The sequence below is a fragment of the Schistocerca piceifrons genome, chromosome 2 (assembly GCF_021461385.2).
Source record: "Schistocerca piceifrons isolate TAMUIC-IGC-003096 chromosome 2, iqSchPice1.1, whole genome shotgun sequence".
Lineage (NCBI taxonomy): Eukaryota > Metazoa > Arthropoda > Insecta > Orthoptera > Acrididae > Schistocerca > Schistocerca piceifrons.
Window position 1 is genome coordinate 296,983,876 of NC_060139.1, and position 22,119 is coordinate 297,005,994.

The 22,119-nt window shown below is 37.2% G+C and overlaps 1 protein-coding gene across 1 annotated transcript in view; it reads right to left on the reverse strand.

Annotated features, from left to right (window-relative positions):
• Window positions 1–22,119, reverse strand: part of LOC124777210 (exostosin-3-like) — a 195,102-nt gene that overhangs the window by 48,649 nt on the left and 124,334 nt on the right. Inside the window, exon 7 of the mRNA XM_047252525.1 lies at window positions 782–909. Within this exon, the coding sequence (XP_047108481.1) occupies window positions 782–909 (128 nt within the window). The remainder of the gene's footprint in view (window positions 1–781; window positions 910–22,119) is intronic.

Here is a 22,119-nt window from a genome sequence, read left to right on the forward strand (position 1 = left end):
TGGGCATCTCGCTCGAAGCTGTCCTTGAAGTAACTGATTTGTAACTGTTCTTTGTGTCACTATAATGTCAACTGCTGTTCAGATTACTGCTGCATATGCAGTACGATGCGTCTGAGACAGAACACGACAGTCTTCCTTCTCAGTACAGCCACATGGCCGTCGAGAGCCGCGGCTTCTTGCGACCGTACATTCTCGTGATCATCGCTGCCAGCAATCACGTACAGTGGCTACGTTCCTGCCAAGGGTTTCTGCAGTATCTCAGAAGGAACATCCAGCACTGTTACAGGATCTTGTTTAAACTCAGTGAGGTGCTGATAATCGCATCTTCGTCGCCTTAAGGGCATTCTTGACTAACAGTAACTCACCACTTCAAATCACAAAGGTAACTAACTTTTACTACTGTTACAGTGAATATTTAAAACAAACCTGATTCGCATCCTCAAAGTGGTGCTACTACCGCCCTTATGCGAATGACATGAAATCTCAATAGACATCATCTTTCGGAAGCAGACACACGCCTATGAACTTCCGTTTATGTGCATAACGCCTTCTCGGTGTTTGATATCTTTTCTGTCAGTGGATGAAACAAACATTTAAACCTATGAAGTTTGCCACAGCATTTGCGAAACGAGCTGCTACGTAAAATATGAATATAAACATATTGTAAATCTTTAAACACCATAAATCAGCAATCACACATAGGCATAACAAAAATTTTGAGTCATGTAAGAATCATTTCACCTAGATCTTGTGTGCACACAGAGATAGAAATAACACTCACCTGAAGCCAAATACAATTTCATCATGTCGTAGTTTTGAATCATCATCAAGAGACAACACAGCCTCTGTTTCAATTGCATCATATGGAAGAAAACGGTTGTTCAAACTGTTACGACTTGCTTTCACTACCTGTAAAATTGAAGCACTGTGTTATAATGCAGATGATAAATATCAGAACTAAAACATATTCTTTCGGTCTGAGAAAGTCACAAAAGGAAGGTAGGAGGAATAGAATTCAGCATCTGAAAGACAGTAAGGAGGAGTGGGATTTAAGGTCTAAAAGGAAGGTAGGAGGAACAGGGCTGAACGTGTTTTGGGGGTGATGTCATTAGGGGAAGATGCAAGCTCAGACTGGGAAGAGAAATCCGCTGCGCCCCTTACAACTGAAGCATTCTGATACTTGTTTTAATTCGTGTACGGAAAGTACAGTAGCCGGTCGGAGTGGTCGTGCGGTTCTAGTCGCTCCAGTCGGGAACCGCGATACCACTACGGTCGCAGGTTCGAATCCTGCCTCGGGCATGGATGTGTGTGATGTCCTTAGGTTAGTTAGGTTTAAGTAGTTCTGTTCTAGGGGACTGATGACTTCAGCAGTTAAGTCCCATAGTGCTCAGAGCCATTTGAACCATTTTTGAAAGTACAGTAAAATTTATCATAGCTTAGCGACAGTATTTTAGTTGGGCAGTTACCTGGTTATCTGTACGCAGTGGGGAAGCAAGTACATCTACCTATGTGCTATGAAGGAGTTAATAGGTGTTAATGAGCCATGAACACATTCTGAATGCTAATTATCCGGAGAACGTGATGTGGCCTACTGTTGGTGCGCAAACTGCTTGATAGAAGAGATTTTCCTGCGTTACGGTATCTTTGTGATTGTCTTACGACCCTATAAAGTATACGCTAATCAATCCAGACCTGTGGGAAACTAAATGTCTCCCAATTTTGACTTAATTTCATAAAATATTTTTTGGGATTTAAGTAAGTTTTAAAGGCGCTGAATATAAACGGCTACAAACCTGAAGCCGCACTTCAGATTTCTGCCACCAGAGCGCTCGAGAGCGCAGTGAGACAAAATGCGACAGGAGCCGAGAAAGCGTATGTCGTGCTTGAAATGCACTCACATCAGTCAGTCATAACAGTGCAACGACACTTCAGGACGAAGTTCAACAAAGATCCACCAACTGCTAACTCCATTCGGCGATGGTATGCGCAGTTTAAAGCTTCTGGATGCCTCTGTAAGGGGAAATCAACGGGTCGGCCTGCAGTGAGCGAAGAAACGGTTGAACGCGTGCGGGCAAGTTTCACGCGTAGCCCGCGGAAGTCGACGAATAAAGCAAGCAGGGAGCTAAACGTACCACAGCCGACGATTTGGAAAATCTTACGGAAAAGGCTAAAGCAGAAGCTTTACCGTTTACAATTGCTACAAGCCCTGACACCCGATGACAAAGTCAAACGCTTTGAATTTTCGGCGCGGTTGCAACAGCTCATGGAAGAGGATGCGTTCAGTGCGAAACTTGTTTTCAGTGATGATGCAACATTTTTTTCTTAATAGTGAAGTGAACAGACACAATGTGCGAATATGGGCGGTAGAGAATCCTCACGCATTCGTGCAGCAAATTCACAATTTACCAGAAGTTAACATGTTTTGTGCAATCTCACGGTTTAATGTTTACGGCCCCTTTTTCTTCGGCGAAAAAAACGTTACAGGACACGTGTATCTGGACATGCTGGAAAATTGGCTCATGCCACAACTGGAGCCCGACAGCGCCGACTTCATCTTTCAACAGGATGGTGCTCCACCGCTCTTCCATCATGATGTTCGGCATTTCTTAAACAGGAGATTGGAAAACCGATGGATCGGTCGTGGTGGAGATCATGATCAGCAATTCATGTCATGGCCTCCACGCTCTCCCGACTTAACCCCACGCGATTTCTTTCTGTGGGGTTATGTGAAAGATTCAGTGTTTAAACCTCCTATACCAAGAAACGTGCCAGAACTTTGGGCTCGCATCAACGATGCTTTCGAACTCATTTGATGGGGTCATGCTGCGCCCAGTGTGGGAGGAACTTGATTATCGGCTTGATGTCTGCCGAATCACTAAAGGGGCACATATCGAACATTTGTGAATGCCTAAAAAAACTTTTTGAGTTTTTGTATGTGTGTGCAAAGCATTGTGAAAATATCTCAAATAATAAAGTTATTGTAGAGCTGTGAAATCGCTTCAATCATTTGTAATAACCCTGTAATTTGTTGATGCCAGGGATGATAAGAGAGAAACTATCCCTAAAGGTGCCAAGGAGATGAATCACGGATTTCAAGGCAGAGTTTACCACACCATTATCGGAGAATGCAGTAGTTTAAAAGTAAAACGCCTTTTGCTTGCTACATATTAAGTTTTTTATTTAACTTGTGCACGCAGACGCATTTCTCTCTGTTTACATCAAATGACATTTACAAGGTTATATTTGGGAAACAGAGTGAACAGTAAGGTGAACATCAAACTTACAATCAGTTTGTCACATGAGAGAAAGCTATTTGGATTACAAATAATGAATTACACCACGATCTGACACCTAATGAAAATGTCTTGTAAATAAAGGTGAAACGTGTGTGGGTGCTCAAGTTAAATAAAAACCTTAACGTGCAGCAAGCAAAAGAAGTTTTTCTTTCAAACTGCTGCAATTTGTATACAGCTGCTACGAAAGTGGCCACCACAAGAAATTTATTACTGAGGACTGTGCTGGATGTCGCACAGAGAGTAGTCTCAGATGGTTCACCGTAGGTGTACCAATAGAAGCTCTGAGGAGAAATGAAAAAGAAAATACAAACACTTGTAAAGGTAAGCACACATTTATAAACTTATTTTTCTGTTTTAGACAACTGCATATCAATTTGTACAACATAGACAAAAGTATTTCTCAACACTTCGTGAATGATTTATGAGTAATTCTTCTGTACTAGAGAAAAATTGCAGTGATGTATATAATCAGGGCATCAAACTATTTGGGAATCAGTACCAATTTTGAAACAGTTTTTAATGAACTGAATTTCACAGGCCTCTTCTACTTACTCATACTTCATAATATTGTTGTATGGCCTGTAAGTACCTCACAATCATGTTTCGTAACCACTGGATCATCATCATGATCATGATGATGATGATGATCATCATCATAATCATCATCATAATCATCATCATAATCATCATCATCATAATCATCACTGCAACAACAGATGTTCTTTTAGCTGAATTAGTCAGTTGTTTATAGCGTTAATAAGGATAAACCGGCAGCGAATATTGATGGTAAATAGCTAAAATAACTTTCTGAAGTAGTTCCTCTTGTGTTCTTCTCTCTGTGGAGAGAAATTTTTGTGATTACCACAGTTATAGTGGTTTTTACTTTCATGATGTGAACTGCACCACTTGTTATGTTAAAATTTTCCAGTATGTCTCACAGATGCAGGCAGTTTGATATTCTAGCTCAAGATGGAGTTTAAATAAAACAATATATTTTCATTTCAGCAAATTAAGCTTCACCTCTTGAAACATGTATCATCCGTTTTTCTATACATTACACATGCCCAATACCTTATTCCTCTTTCAAAAGTTATCCAAGCTACTATATGCTATATTTGCACTTATTTCATTCACACTCTTGGCAAAATGATTGCTCATACATCAAGGTAAATGAATTTCAGTTTATATCCATTAATTAACTTCTTTACCTCCCCCCAAAAAAATCGACTTTAAAGAGACCAGCGCAGCCACCATACCTTGCTTAACACTTACTTTTCTTAGATATCATTTACCTACAGGATGCCAACAATGTCTGGGTACATAGGGAATACTAATAAATAGTCCAGTCTAAAGAAGAACGAGAGGAGTTGGTACTCCCTCAGTGTCAGCCTATTTGTTTTACTGCCGTCAGGAAACTAATCACAAAGTTTAAAGAAACTGGCAGTTTGTTGGACAAAGCCTGTTCTGAACCAACAAAGACTTCAGGCGAAACGAAAGAGGCTCTCTTGGCCAATGTTTGCACTAGCCCAAGGAAATCGGTTTGTTGAGGATCCACAGAGTTGAGTGTTGCAAGATCAACCATCCACAAATTGGATGAAAATATCAATTTTACTAAAGACTGTATTATGTTCAGTGATGAATGTCAATGTGATTTATGTCAATGGTGAGGTGAGGAGAGAGAATCTTCGATACTGGTCTCAAGGCAATCCTCACTGGATGGATCTATCCAAACACCAGGCAAAAGGTCAGGGGATGGTGGGGCTTGTGGAAATATCATGCTAGGTGCTTTCTTCTTTGATAGATATGAAACAGGTGAGACTTATCTGAACATGCTGAGAAACAAATTAATCCCTCAAATGAAGCATTTGGATGAGAGACTTCCAGACTGCCTTCAGCAGGATGGGGCTCCTTTCAATTTTGCTGCAGCTGCTAGAGATTGGTTGAGGAACAATTTTCCTCACTGGAATTGGAGAAGAGGTCATGTGAGTGGTCCCCTCATTCGTAAGATGTTTCTCCCCTTGATTTCTTTTTCTGGGTTATGCTGAAAGAGAAAGTTAACTCAATGAATATTACAAATTTAAACCAACAGTCAAAACGAATTACCAATCAGTGTGCTAAAATCGAATGCAGTTCAGACCTTTTCCATGGAGTTCGCCTTAATCTTGCAAAGCGCAGCAAATTGTGTATTGACAAACGTGGATATCGTGTTGAAAATATTATTTATTAATATTGAAGTGACTAAAATATTCTTATTATTATTTATTAGAGTTCACTATGCACCCAGACTTCATGGACACCCTGTATATACCGCAAGAATTGAACCACACAGTGAGGACTCCTAACAGAATTTGAACTAGGTAAGCAATTCATTTATATGTGTGGTAGCCTACAGTGGACACTTTTGAATTAGTAATAATCGCAGTTCTGTAAATGAAGGAGACTCATGAAGATCCTGATAGAGTGATAAAGAGTTATAATCAAAAACCAGAAGAAAAGAGAAATCTAGAAGGAAATCACTTCTGTATAACACACTGTGATTGCAAAAATTAATTGTAAATTCCTCCATGAACCATAAACTTTGCTGAGGTGAGATGGCTTGCATATTACTACAATTCAGGTAAGCTTCCTTATACATTCGGCACTTTGCAGCTTGGGGATACTTCAAAAATGTCATACTAATAATTAATTGCTTGATGGATTATCAGCAAGCAGTTTAGGTCAAACAATTGATCGTTAGTGTTATGTTTTCATAATATAGATCTCTGTACAATTGGTAAAACCCTAACCTCTGGTTCCTGAGTAATGGCAGCAACATTTTCAAATAATTGCAAGAACAGCGATCTGAATAACCATGTGACCATAGGCTACCATTATTGCCTTGCATTTCTGTTACTATGAATATCTGAATGTAAGAGGACATTAGGAAACTGAAACCATTTTTTTCCCTCAGCTCTACTGTATGGAGTTAATATGACAGTATGCTCCCAGATAAAATAATATCTCATTCAGATTTCTAGGCAGGAACAATTCAGGATGTTATTATCAGGAGAAGTGAAACTAGAGTTACATGGGCTGGAACTCGAAATAAGCAACAAAGAGAAGCTGACAATTTACGACGAATAAAACGACGATAGCTCTTGTTTATAGTGGGCTGATACTTCGTTGTTTTGCCTTTAAGTGTGCTTTTAAAATAAACACACAAACGTGGCCTTGATGAAATTATTCAGCAAGACAAATGGTAACCAGAGTGTACGTGTGTGCAAAATTACATCGAATAACAAGCTGTAACAAGAATACCTAGTTTTTGACAAATAAAATTTATTGTTTTTAAATATTCACACATTAATCCTTAGACTGGTGAAATCCACTAAGCAACTAAGTGATTAGTAAATGATTGGAGCCCCATGTATATTTTATATAGCGGGTTTACTAGAACCCGCCATATAAAATTAATTGAATAAATAGCAGTTAGATAAACACAGCCGATGTTCACAGATAAACGTTATTTGAAACTAAATATCGTATCATCTCGCACCTAAGCAGAATCTAACCAATGTGTGATGCTATAACCTAAATGTTGATTTGTAGCTGAAACGTTCCAAGTCCCTTGCAGACAAACTGAGTCGTAGTCCAAGCTAAGTATACAGAATCAGTGAATCAGACCCACTCACAGAAAAATATCACAAGGTCTGGCGATGTATTAGCAGAGAAGTGCCGTGTTATTCGATGTCGACAATGATCTCTAGCGACATAATTCTAAGTATAGCTACCGACGACCTGAAAAAACTTGCATGTTACAAACCAAACACGAATGGAATACCGATCAGACTACCACAGATGTTGCCTGAAAGAAGTCATTCCTAACACTGTGCTATTGCCAAATGTCCACTGCCCTTTTATGGCTGCAGTTCAACCCTCTACAGAAAATCGAACATCTATGATGCTTATCAACTTTTGTAGTTTTAGCAGTCTCATTAACATCATTTCACATATAAATTATGCTGAAAATTTGTTTTCACCTTTTGATGTAAGCTAAAATTCTAGTCCAAATCGACGACTTACAATTAATTCTATGTGCAATAGTTAACCCATAATTTAAATTTAAAAATTTATGAAATGTCGTTGATGTGGTTAAAAAGAATTCATACTATGTGTGCTGACATATCACAACTCTCTTATTGGTTTTTTTACACTTGTTTCCAATGAACTATTCATCAGTAGCGTATGGATAACAGTTCACAATATGCAAATTTATAAATAAGCAATAACAACATGTAATGGAAAAATTGAATCATAGGTACTAAAGATTGGATGTTTTGAGTAAGAATATTCACCAATGCATATTGCCTTGGCCGGCCGAAGTGGCCGTGCGGTTAAAGGCGCTGCAGTCTGGAACCGCAAGACCGCTACGGTCGCAGGTTCGAATCCTGCCTCGGGCATGGATGTTTGTGATGTCCTTAGGTTAGTTAGGTTTAACTAGTTCTAAGTTCTAGGGGACTAATGACCTCAGCAGTTGAGTCCCATAGTGCTCAGAGCCATTTGAACCAACCATACTGCCTTGCTCGATGTGTATATGTGTGTATCAGATGTTATATCAATTTACAATTGAAATCCAGTTAACATGCATCTCAATGCTGAATTAAAAAAGCTACAAGTCATAAAATCATATCTGTATGAGACCATTAAAAGTCTATGAAATTGTGTCATTTTATTTGTATAAGTGCCTGCACCTGGCTTCCAGGCTGGGACTCCCATTTCCATTCGATACCAAGTGCTATTCCTGTTCACGTGCAAGGAGGAATTTAAAGTAGGTGGAGGTGGCAGTGAGAATTAGGATTGAGGACAGATGTGTGTCAGGGTAATCTGTGCAGTTGTGTGAACTGCTGTGCCAAGGTGGCTTTGTGGATAATACACACAATAATGATGCACAGCTAGTTACAGTATATGACATAGCTCCATACAATAATGGACAACAGTCCTCCAAAATGATGTATTCAATTAACGATTTAACAACTGTAAATTTTAGGAAAGGCTTGCAACAGTTAGACTAGGATGAGGTGTGCATGGAACGTGTTGCTGATTTAAAGTATATCCTATTTTGTGACACCTTTGTGAGTATATCTGAAAAGAGTTTCCCTTAGAAAACAGTGAAACATAATTGTAAGAAATCATCTAAAGAGCCATAGCTTACTAAAGGGATAAAAACATCTAGCAAACAGAGAAGCAAAATGTATCGTATAGCTAGGAGGAGAGGTGATGCCAAAACAGTCAAACACTATAAAAACTACTGCATTGTATTAAGAAAAGTTATTAATAAGTCAGAAGTATGTGCATTATGTCTGAGATTAGCACCTCCGACAATGAAATTAAAATATTTTTGAATGTTGTTAAAATGGAAACAGTGGGACCAAGAGCACAGCAGATCTACGAAAGTCAATGAAAAATTTGTTAATAAAAATTTCACTGTATAAATTATGCTTCATAATCATTTTGAAGTGTTCGATAGAAAATATGAGCCAACTTTTCTATAGAAAATACAAGGCTGTGTATGGAAGAGGCAATAACTATGCAATTTGATAAAACTGAACTCAGCCTACCTCTCCTAATGAAATTAGAAAATTAATAAATTCACTCGAAAGTGAAAGCTGACATGGAATTGATGGCATTTCCAACAGAGTACTAAAAGCTTCTCAACCATATATGTCGTAGCTCAGTGAAAAAGGGCATTTTTCGGCATAGACTGAAATACGCTATTGTTAAAACATTGTGTAAGAAAGGGGACAGGTCTGATGCTAACTACGACTGTCCAATGTCACTTCCCACAGCTTTATCGAAAATTCCTGAAAAAGTAATGTATCCAACAGTAGCTTCACGTATTTGTAAAAATTAAGTACTAACAAAATTTCACTTTGGTTTTGAGAAAGGCTTTTCGACAGAAAATGATACATATACTTTCACTGACCAAATAATAAATTCTCTGAATAACCGAACATCACACATTGGTACTTTCTGCAATCTCTCAAAGGCTTTTAACTGTGTGAATAATGAAATTCTTCCAGATAATCTTAATTATTGTGGTATGAATTGGACTGTACACAAATGATTTCATTCAGATTTAACTGGAAGAATGCAGAAGGCTGAAATTAACAGTAAGATAATCTGCAAACAGTGGAAGAGTCCTCTAGCTGTGGAACTATCAAGAATGGTGTCCCATAGGGTTCAGTCTTGGGTGCCTTAATGTTCTTATTATATATTACTGACTTGCCATCATGCATTCATGGAGATACAAAGCTAATTCTTTTTGATGATGATACAAGTATAATGATCACACCCAACAAGAAAAATTAGCTGAAGAAATTGTAAATAACATCTTTCAGGTAATTATTAAGTGGTTCTCGACAAACAGACTCCCGCAAAATTTTGATGAAACACAGTATACAGTTTTGTACAGTAAATGGCATAACACCAGTGATAAACATAGACTTTGAACAAAAGCCTGTTGCTAAGGAAGAATATTCAAAATTTCTGGGTGTGTCTGTTGATGAGAAATTGAACTGGAAGGAACACATCGATGCTCTGCTAGTATGCTAAGGGGGTTATTTCAAACTTTAGTGATAAAATTTTCAGGAAATTAGCCTGCTACCCATGTTTTCATTCACTGCTTGCCTATGGTGTCATATTTTGGGGTAATTCATCATTAAGAAAGTAAAGTATTTGTTGCACAAAAGTGTGTAGTCAGAATAATACCTGGGGCCCACCTAAGATCAGCTTGAAGACAGTTCTTTAAGGGGCTCAGAATATTCAAGCTACCTTAGCGATACACATATTCTCTTATGAAATTTATTATTTATAACCCGTCCCAATTCAAAAATAATAGCTAAGTGCATAGCTATAACACCAGAAGAAAAGGTGATCTTCACTATTCTGGGATAAACCTGATTTTGGCACACAAAGTGGTGGATTATGCTGCCACATAATCCTTTAGTCATTTGCCAGATAGCATTAAAAGTACGACAGATAGTCAGGATCCATATAAAAAAATGAAAAGAATTTCTGAATGATGACTCTTTCTACTCAATGGATGAATTTTTAAATATGAAGTAGTAACTGCAATAAATTATATTGCGTAAAGGAAACTGATACACATCACATTATTACGAAATTTTGTGTTCATTGAGGAAGTATTAATGTAATGTAATATAATTTACACAAATACCTGTACCTGGCTTTCAAGCTGGAGCCCTCATTTACGTTTGATGCTGAGGTGCTATTTCAGAACATGGAGAGCCTCAGCAGGTTGTTCATATGTAAAGGGAATTTAGAGTAGACAGGGGCAGCAGTGAAGATTTGGTTTGGGGAGGGCAGTGTGCCACAGTACTCTGTGAAGTTGTGTTAACCGCTGTGACAAGGTGGCTTAGTGACTAACACACCTGCCTAGTTAACAGAAAACCCAGATTCGATTCCTGACCTTGATATAAATTCTGACCTGCCGCTTCAGCCTATATACATAAAATAATATTGTTACAGCGACTACTGAAGATGCTTTACGATGCAGTGAAATGTGCCTACTCTTAATGAAAATTTTAAAGCAGTTTGCTGAAGACAGTCGTTAACCTACGAAATTTGTATACGCACAACTGAGGAGAAAAGGGGCCAAAAAACAAAGAACACAACATGAACATAAAAGTTGTTAAACATTTACCAACTTACTGTTACAAAAAGATTCTTGTTGCTGTATCCTTTTAGAATTTATATCATCGTAGTGGCACAATCATGGTGCTCCCATTCCCCAACGTTTAATTTGGTGTGTTGTCCCTGTAGCTGTTACGGTTCACGCTGTGTGAGTGCAAATGGGAGCAATATACATTGATCAGCCGTAACATTATGATCACCTACCTAATAGACGGTATGTCCACCTCTGGCATGGATAATAGCGGTGACCCGTCGTGGCATGGAAGCAATGAGGTCTTGGTAGGTCGCTAAAGGGAATTGGCACCATATCTGCACACACAAGTCACCTAATTCCCGTAACTTCCAGGGAAGGAGGCGGTGAGCTCTGATGCCACATCCAGTCACATTACAGATGTGTCCGATCGGGCTCAAATCTTGCGACTGAGAGAGGGGGAGGAATGTGTGCTTCACATCAAGTGGAACTTGTCACTGTGTTCCTCAAGCCACTCCCAAACATTCCTGGCCTTGTGACGTGCCACACAGTCTTCTTGAAAAATGCCACTGTCATCGAGACATACGATCGTCATGAAGGGGTGTACGTGGTCTATACCAGAGTACGATACTCCTTGGCTGTCATGGTGCCTTTCACGAACTCCACTGGACCACGTCTACACGTGGTTTCACCTTGGTTTCGCCACGTCTGGCTTGAAGACGCTCTCCACAGCAATCCTCGAATTCCCTAGATGTTCATACTGAGCCTCTGGGCCATCACAATCTGACCACCCCCCCTCCTCTTGTCGAACTGAAATAAATTGCACGCATTCCCCGTTCCACACATATACAGCACACTCACTGAAACTACATGCACCGTGCATGCGTCTGACTAGCAGTCATTCCTCACCAGGTGACGCTGCTATCGCCAGGACGCATTTACATTGATAGTGGGTTGATGGTCAAATGTTCTGACTGATCAGTGTATATGGATGTCATTGTCGGCTCTAGTTCACGAGATTTTATCGTTTGCTGTATTAAAGCTGGGCTTATAAGCTGACGCTTCCGTTAGCTCTCTATTGTTTGCGCATTTCGCCTTGGAATAAGTGTATTTACTCTGTGACATACAGCTGCTCCAGTGTAGGGTTGCCATATGTAGCTGGGGCCTCGTCGGGGCACTCGGAGATGAGGGTATAAAAATGAAATAAAAAGTAGTTAATATAATTAATTTTATTTAGAACACAATGACACACAACTTGTTGCATCAGACTTAATTGGTGCACTACATTTTTTGTAAAATTTCATCTTTTACAGAAAAGTCTTTTCACCCCTTTATGTATTTATAAAACTCAGTGCATGTCAGCTCGTAGTTAAGCTAGCACTGTATGATAGATTTTTTAAGTTCTGGGCAGCAGTCGATTTCTTTCATCAGTCCATTGAGCCGACATCAGCGAAAATACTCTTTCCACAGTGGCGTAGTGTGTGGGAATGGAAAACAAATACTTGCGTAATTTTGGCAGATGGCATTAGTGTTTTGGATTTTCTGTTTTCTAAGAAAATAAATTGTGAATTAACGGGAATTTTGCTCTCTATTAAGCATGTGGCCCACAGAGTCAGCCCTCAGGAGTTGCGAAACGAACACGGTCGCCCAGGACCGTGTGCCACAAAGAGCGCAGATTCACCACGAGATGGGGAAATTGAGCCGGCCAGGGTGGCCAAGCGGTTAAAGGCGCTACAGTCTGGAACCGCGTGACCGCTACGGTCGCAGGTTCGAATCCTGCCTCGGGCATGGATGTGTGTGATGTCCTTAGGTTAGTTAGGTTTAAGTAGTTCTAAGTTCTAGGGGACTGATGACCTTAGAAGTTAAGTCCCATAGTGCTCAGAGCCATTTTTTTGGGGAAATTGACAGGCGTCTTTTGTGCTGAATCAGTGCTGTAGTGTGCGAGTGAGACAGACGAGAATCTACGTCATAAGGGAACTCCGTAGAAGCTGTTGTGGCCAGGGAGATGTAGCGGTATTAAATGTGGAGGACCTGAGATCGGCCATAAATGGAAACATGTATGAAAACTATTTAATTCTGTAGTAATTAAAGAAATGAAGCCACACTAATTTTAATCTACCTTCCGTCATAAATTTTCATGGTGATCCCAATAAAACTTGAATATTGATCATATCTATAATAATTTAGAATTTACTGTTAAAGTGAAATTAACAATTTTTCTAACAAAACCAGAATGCTAAAATCTGAACGCTTTCGTCTATCTTAACGATCGACACTTCATATAGGAGCGCATCATTAAAACGACCAATTTTGTAAATATCAACACTGTAACTTTATTTGTTTAAAAGTTATAGTGAATTTGATTTATCAGTAAGTCCCGTTAAGCATCAGATCATCATTTCCTACACACAAAACACATTGAAGAATGACAACATGACATCTTATTGAATCATTAGGTAATGGAATATTTGCTGTAAAGTTTAGTGCATAACAGTTGCTTTTGTTCTTTATTTATTTATCAGAAAGCACATTGATGCAAAGCTACTGGCTATGACATTCAGAGTTAAGAAGGAAATTGTATTGGTTCTATGTAAAAGAATTTAACGTTTATTATGTAATGGATATAATTGTTGGCAGCGCGGGATTAGCCGTGCGGTCTAAGGCGCTTCAGTCATACACTGTGCGGCTGATCCCGGCGCAGGTGCGAGTCCACCCTCGGGCATGGGTGTGTGTGTTTGTCCTTAGGATAATTTAGGTTAAGTAGTGAGTACGCTTTGGGACTGATGACCCTAGCAGTTAAGTCCCATAAGATTTCACACACACATTTGATATAGTTGTTACTTTATTTAGAGCGTGAATGTGATCAAGCTTTGGTTAGGTAAGTATGTTAAAATTTAAAATAATCGAGAGTAAGCTGTAGCCAATCAGATGGACGGCTTCAGGAAAGGGAACTGCCCTAGTTAGTTGAGCTAGGATACTCGGCGCGAGGGAAACGCGGTCTAGGACGGGCAGAGGGTCTGTGCTGGTGCAGACGTGAAAGCGGACAGTTCAGTTCTGGTCTAGACACCAAAGGTTACAGTCCTGTTGGAGACGCGAAAGAGGTCAGTCGGTCTTTAGGCAGCTAGGAAGTGAAAAGACATAGAAAATTTCGCGTTGTGTGGTATCGTGGGACGTAGTCTGAGCGATGAGAAGCAGCCCACGTGGTGTGAACTCTAACGTTTCGCAAAGGTAACGAGGTGGAGTAATGAACTTGCATTTCGCTACGAGACTGTGAATGGTCGAACTGTGTCAAGTGGATATGCGCTCGAGTGTAACATTAACTGTAAACACGACCACATTCGCTATTAGTTTACTTTCTGAATAAACGTAATTCTAATCAAATCGCAACTGTGTGGCCTACATCATTTATGGGTCGTTAATTTAGTTCCTGATGTTACTGTTACTGTTATTATATGTCATATTGATTTCATACAATTTCACAAACTTGCCATCAGCCAGGCAGTTTAACCAAAGGGTCACAAGTGTCTAATTTAGGCCATCTAATGCGACACATGCAGTTCAATCCCCATACGAGTTTGAGCCAAGACAGATTCGACGAAGAGGAACCGCATGTGAGCCTGAACATCTTTGGCATGTTAGCTCGCAAAATTCAAATTTGTTTCACTGCTTGTTTAGACTTACATTTTACTGGTACATGCTTAGTTTCTAAAATGCTTTTCAGATATATACATTACTGAAAACAAGTGTCGCCTGAAATATTCACGCCATTTTTTGTGAGATATACAGCAGTGTTTTCAATCTTCACACTATCTGGCGTTTCAGATAGAACTGTCCAATCAAATGCTTGATATTTATTAAAAGAAACATCCCATTTCTCTGAGAAATCGAAAGCTGTGGTATAGAAAGCCACTGTCTCTTCCTTAAATTTCGAAAGCTAACTGCTTGATCAGGGTTATCATTCTTTAATCTGTTCAAATTCATCTCGTTTGCACGTCAATAGAATTGACAGTCTTCCTTTTACTCAGGTATCTTTGGATGTTGATTTATGTATTCCTTATTTGAATCATAGAGATTTTATTTTTCTGCACGCTATTTATTTTTTTTTCTAACAGAGGCAATTTTGACTGCAGAAACTTGAAGGAATTTTCGCTGATCGATCAAATGAAGAAATCTGAAATTATTTAAAGTGGCCTTTCTTTGGCGTCCAAAAATTATTTTAGTGGAACCTAACACTTAAGAATTCACTCAACTGCAGGCATTTACGATAGCCATCTTGTTCGTGAGTGAGATAGAAAAGTCTGATGACTGACATCAACGTGTTCAGCTTCACTGTCTTTACAACGTATATGGAAAAATAGTTAAATATTTCGTGACTATCATGTCAATGTCGACAGTTAAGACTCCAGCGGCACTTCATACAGTGTTGTGCAGAATATGGTCAGGGCATCCAATTCTTTCTACATTTTTGCTTAGTTCATCTTTAATATGGCGAAACAAATTCCACTGGTGGCAATGATCAAGTCCTCCGAAATTGGTGTTGGCATTGTCTCCACAAGAAACGATTAATATTTCTAACGGTATTTGCAGTCGTCTTAAATTGTCTAGACAAAACTTCGCAACTGTTTCCGATGTTTCATTCTTCAGCGAATCAAACATCAATAGCTTATGTTGGATACTGTCAGCTTCAGTGAAGCATCAAACATCTTTTCAGACTTGTGTTTCGATGCCAGTGCCAGAAAATGAAATATTTTGCAATTGTTTTATGCATTCGCGTAGTTATTGTGTAGAATGGGTACAATTACAGGTAAAACAATGGCTGTCTAGCCTCAGAGCACTACAACGACAAAAAGTACATTAAAAACTGAATATTGAAAGTTAAGTAATTAGACCAAAACTTTTAGATCATCACGTCATTATCATTATTTTAAGCTTCTTCATTCCTTTATGTATCAGTTTAGTACTCCCTTCTTCAAAAAATTGAAAATCCTAACCACTAGTTAATTTATTATACATTTTGCCAAAATAATTTTAAATTCACTATCGATCTAAACCCAAATTTTTTCTCGGTACATAGTTTTAAAATCCTGTAAGATAATATAATTCATTCACTTGCAGTTCGCAAATTTTTTGAACGAACTTGAATTGCTAGCACTGTTTATATTCTTGTGTAGAGCCTCCATTTAGATAGATTAAAATTCTTACAACACAAAGAAATTAACTCATTCTCAAGAAGTGCAAAAACCTTTTGGCGCCTTTTGAAGGAAACCCAGTGGAATCTTTTTCTTATAGTACTCTCGTTATCTCAATTCACCCCACCACTTTTTTTTTTGCTGAACATCGCTGCTGGTATGCGACTTGGATGCTAATCATAGCCCACCCATCTTCTTCTGGCTGCGTCTTGGACAGTATGTACTGAGAAGAGTTACTGGCAGCAGATGTCCTACTCTGCTTCTTCTGGGGTTACAGCAGTGGATGACAATAGGAAATTGCAGTAGTATTGACTAGTCAAATCATTCCTATAGCAATTCAGGTGTACCCTTCAGGGCAAAGCAGTGACTCTGTAAGTTGGCATATACGTTACACAACACACAGTGATTCTACACCTAAAACTGGTTCTAAACGTTTAGAAATGGTTGAAAACCGTTTACTTGGCTTCACTTCAAAGTTTAAATCACGAAAATCGGTTAACAGATGTCTACGGTCTCAGCCATGTATGAATGATTTCACTAAATGCGGCGTGGAAGAGCTATAGGTCTGTGGACGTGACACAGAGATAAGAAAGGCGGAGCAAGCAGGAAGGCGTAGTCTGACAAACTGTGGTCTAACAAAATGACACTCGCTGCTGGAGGCTCAGTCAGCTGCGAGGCTCGCTAGAGACATGAGTTGCATAACAGCTCCCCCGTCCTGGAGTCCAGTGGCAGCTTGAGATACCGACTTTGTTTATTTTTCCATTGATGGCACAACAATTTTGCCCCCCTTAGGAAGTGTGATCACATCTTCAACACCAACTCGATTATGATGGGCCCATCGAAGAATTGTATCATTTGCACTACAACTTCAAATAAAATTTACATTAAGAGCTCCTTTCTACAAATTTTCTTACAATCCCTAAAGAAACGACCAAGTAAGTCTTATGGATAAAGTACTTCAGGTTTCTTACTTTTTACCTTTCCATTATCGATAATATGGCCTTTTGTGGTTAACTTACTGGCTAGAGTCGAAGTCATTCGCATAAGTATAGATGATTTTTTTATTGGATTTTCTGTCATATGTTGGATAATCTATGTCATAACAATAATAATGATGGCGTGTGACGACGGCCTCCCGTTGGGTAGACCTCTCGCCAAGGTCATGTACAGTTGAGCATGATTATGATGAACCTAACCATCTTCAATATTAATATTAATACCTGTGGACTTGTTGGGAATTTATTAAACCATTTCGAAAATAACAGTTTCAATAGCACTATTTGTGTACATCAAATTATCGTTTTTATCGATTACAGTTACTTCTATATAATGAATAAGATAAAATATTAGAATATATAAGCATAATATGATTTATGAATTAGTGGTCTATCAAATTCGCCGTTAGGCTTGAATGAAGCAATAATATTAGTTTCTTGATGAAAATGTTAGTGTGTTTTACAAACATTCCATGAGTTGTATTAAAATTTGTATGAATTAATTCGAGTGGAACAAGTTTAAGAACATCGTTAGCATCAGCCAGTGTGTTTTACAAACATTCCATGAGTTATATTAAAAGTTATATTAATTAATTCGAATAGAAAAAGTTTAGGAACTCTGTTAGCAGCAGTCTTTCAATTAGCTTAACAATTTTGTTACTAAATCTTAATCACTTACAATACTATCCTCTTTATCCCTTTATAATTTAACATAGCTCTCAAAAGTTCTCTGTTTATAATTTCATTTGGTTTAAATGTGTATGTTAGAGTTTTCTTAGGAAATAAAATTTTGCAGCTTTACAGTCTGTATTGACCAAAAGGCAATTCTATTGTCTCCCCTTCACAGCAACATTTATTTGTTTTGTTTGTAGTACTTGGAGTTATGAATGATGCATGAACACCAATTAGTGCAACTGTTATATAACATTCTCGTATAGGGAGAGACAATAGTTTTTTGAGAACACATGACTTGCCACTCAATTGAACTAACCTACTTATTTGTGGTAGCAAAAATTATTTTTATTGAATGATAACTGACTGGGAAACAAAAATACAAATCCAGAGGAGAAATAGAAGAATAAGCATGGCAAGCTCTATACAATGCGCAATATTAGGTCCAATTGGGAATGGGAACACTACGTTAATGACTGACAATTATATTCTAGCCCCAGGACAGGTAAATTGGGAAAACGTAATCCTATGTATGCTTATTCAAACACTTTAGATCAACCCAAGTGTCAAGAATTTATAAACAGGAGGAAAAACATTGAAACTGAAAATAATGAGGCGATTACTACTTTTATTGAGAACAATGATGGAATTATACTACTGATTCAATGACAAGTTAATTCATTGCAGTTTTTGAAGATTTCATTCTTGAAAATCAGGATGGAGTCAGAGAACATTTTACTAGAGGTAGACATAAAAGAATAGATTGTTTTTATTTACCTCTGACTTACTCAAAAATAACCAAACAATTACTCAGATGTAGTCTCAATTTTTAAAATATTTTCAGACAACATGATACAAGTTGAAATCATATCTACCACAAGAGTATTGTTGGAGTTTTAATGTTTGATGGTTTTAAAGAAAAATATAGCAGATCCTGGAATGAGGATAGTTTGATTTTTACAACAGATATAAGTAGGGAACCTAACGAAGAAAAGCACGGACATAAGGTAAATAACTTGCTATCTAACTAAAATTATTTTATTATTTTTTTTGTCCTTACCAAAGGTATGCAAATTATGTTTCAGACGTTGTTAAAAGAAGCTAGACAAAACAGAAAGATAAAGGAACAATTAAAAGAGAAATTTTAAAAAATTGAAGAAAAAACATAGAACTCAGTGTGAAAAATATTGAAAGACGATTAATCAGTTATCAACGCTATCTACCAAATAAAACAGGGCTTTGCAGGTTTAGGTAACAATATACTGAAAGCTACTGAAGAAAATGGAGAAGGTGAAAAACAGATGATTCCATGCCACTACTTTGACGAATCTGATGACATACAACCAATTAAACAATATCAAATTCCACAACATGAGTATACACTAAGTGAATCGGTGATGGAAGATGTATTGACTAAATATGAAGAAGAGGTTAAAGACAGAAAAGCTAAATGAATAATGGAAGGTGATGCCAAAAAGTCTGTAAAACTAAAAAAAATGCTACAATACATCAACCATAGTGAAGATCAAACACCAGTGAGCGAATTTAAATTTGTTGGTAATTTACCAGCAAAATTTGATGGAGAGAAATTAATACTTGGCGATAGGGCACAAGAAGGTACAAATAGACTGAGGAACCCTTAACTAGAAACAGATTACTATAAAAGATATGAATACAAAAGTTGATGCTGTTGATTTATCAAGTAATGCACATATTTTGTAAAGTTCAGCAACATTGTGTTCTGAAAAGAATCCAAATACCTTAAAATCAAGTAGAAGTATTAAATATATCAAATTGACAAAAGAAATTGTTGAGGTCTATTTTCCAAAATTGGGACAAGTACAATCAGATTCAGAAAAAAGTTTACATGAGAAAAAGAGTAAAGGTTTAACAAAATGGTATTCAGAAGCACCGGTTGAGTATATTTGGATGAATGATGTTAGTGATTTAATTGATACATTAGCAGTAACACATGGAGAAGAATTAGGTGGAAATAAGAATTATCAAAATGAAAAAGTGGGAAAACTACAAATACATAAATACTAATACATTTAATCATTTCATTATCAATCATCCAAAGAGCATTCCATATTTGTTTAGATTTATAAGTAACATTCCTCACACAGTTTTGAAAAGCGAAAAAATGGATTAGTCAACTGGGCCTTAATTCTCTTAAAAACGCCAGAGATGCATCTGCTACAGTATGTGTGCTGCAGACCTTACAATAGACTAAATGAAAGATTAGCCAGAGGATATCAAGGAAGCATGATATTGCATATAGAGAAATGACTATTAAGAATCTAGACATCAGGCTGACAAAAAACTTCAGTTAGCTGCAAAAGGGTGAATGTATGCACAAGATGCATCACTTGGCGATATGGAAAACAAAAATTAGGTATTGCTATTGATATGGACGAAAAAGGATGGGGAATACAAATTTCTAAGATCTTCATTAAATTTTTAATCTATAAATGAATAACTTCAACATTGATTATACTTGGTTACCTAGTGGCAAAACGGTTAAAATTAAGATGAACAATGATCAGCTTCATAGAATTGCTAATGTACTAACTGACACAAAAAAGAAAGACGATAGGAAAACTGGTGGTAATTTATCCAGAACTTTAGGTATACCTGTTGTGAAATGATTTTCGAATATCTAAAGAAAGGACAGGTCTAACAAAATACGAAGGCGGTGTTCTTCCATTACTTACTGGCTTTATTACGATATTTAGCTATTATTAGTTCACTGGCAGGTGGAGCAACTGTCATCGCAAAAGCAGAAATGGACAAGAAAAAAGTGATGCAGAATTATGAGAACAAAAAGACATAACTTAGCAATAAAGAAGAAAGGAACTAACTAAAAGTAACTGCAAAAAATCATTCATATATATTGTAATGCATAAAATAATTTTGATGTAGAAAAACTTGCTAAGCAGTTAATAATCAAATACTTATGTGCTGCTTTTATGATTGATGAATTACCTAATCATGCTGGGAATATGATTCTGGAGCAGTTAATTTAGATTCATATGATCATATCGTCTCACAGTCGATCTGTCATTAAGATAATAAAGATTTATGTGATTCATTTGGAGGTGATACTGGAAAGAACTGATTAACTTTCTTGGCTCAAGTGACCTGTATTGCAATGGGATACAAATTGAAAATTTTAATTAAGTAAGCTGTACCTGTTTCAAGTGAATTACCCATGTTTTATGAACTGATTAAACGATGATGATAAAGTGGGATAATAATTTTAAATCTTCTTAAATTTATAAATTGTAGAAATGGGCAATCACATCAGGCCCTTTAACTGCAGGAAATATATGAAACACATCATACTCAAAGAGTAACAAGTAAAAATTGAAGACAAAGAATCGAAGGTCTTTGCAGAATTTGTGAAACCAGAAAAAGGAAATTAGTTAAGATTTTGCATTGGTGAAGGGTTGAGTGATTCACCCAGACCTTCAAATATTTATGGAGAAATAATGAATTATGTAAACGAAAGAATTTTAAGAGATGAAATGTTATTTCTGTTTGTTTAGACCCTTTGTGGCTGACCTAGTAGAAATGGATTCTGGATATTTGAAAGGTATGTCACAAATCGATAAAATATATAAATGTTTATCAACTGCTACTGATTTTTTCAAAACTTGCATGCGCTATTCTAGATAAATATAGGCAATGTAAAAGTGCAGTAAATGCATTTGAAAAAAAAAAATTAAAAGTATGAACGCCAAGGAACCAGCAAAAAGTTAAAGGAAAAGAATTGTACAATAAATATTTTAAAGAACGCAAAAGATATATAACATCAACCATTACTCAGCTTTTTGAGAAATAAAAGCACATGTTGTTGAAAGATTTAACTGAATGCTTAAATAAAAAAATGTGAAAAAGATGTTACTTATAAGGAAATCATAAATTAGTTATAACTCTTGTTGATCAATACAAAACATTTGTCAATAAATATGAAGCCAATAGAAGTGAACAATAAAAATTAGAAGCCTCTTGTCATTTTACCTAATCATAAACTGAGTTGCAGACTAATTTCTGCTTTATCTGATGCAAAATAAAAAGCAGGTGATAAAGATAGAATTAGTAAAATTAACGGAATTTTTGAAAAAAGATACACATCTAACTCATCAACAGAAATTTTTGCAACTGAAAGTGTTCTTCATTCTGAGCCAATCACATGCAAGTTAAGAGCTTTAGATGGAGAAGAAAAGAAAGAAAATTTTAATGAGCAAGAACTGTGGAAACTGTCTGTTTCGGATTCATTTATGATAATGGTATTCTTTCAT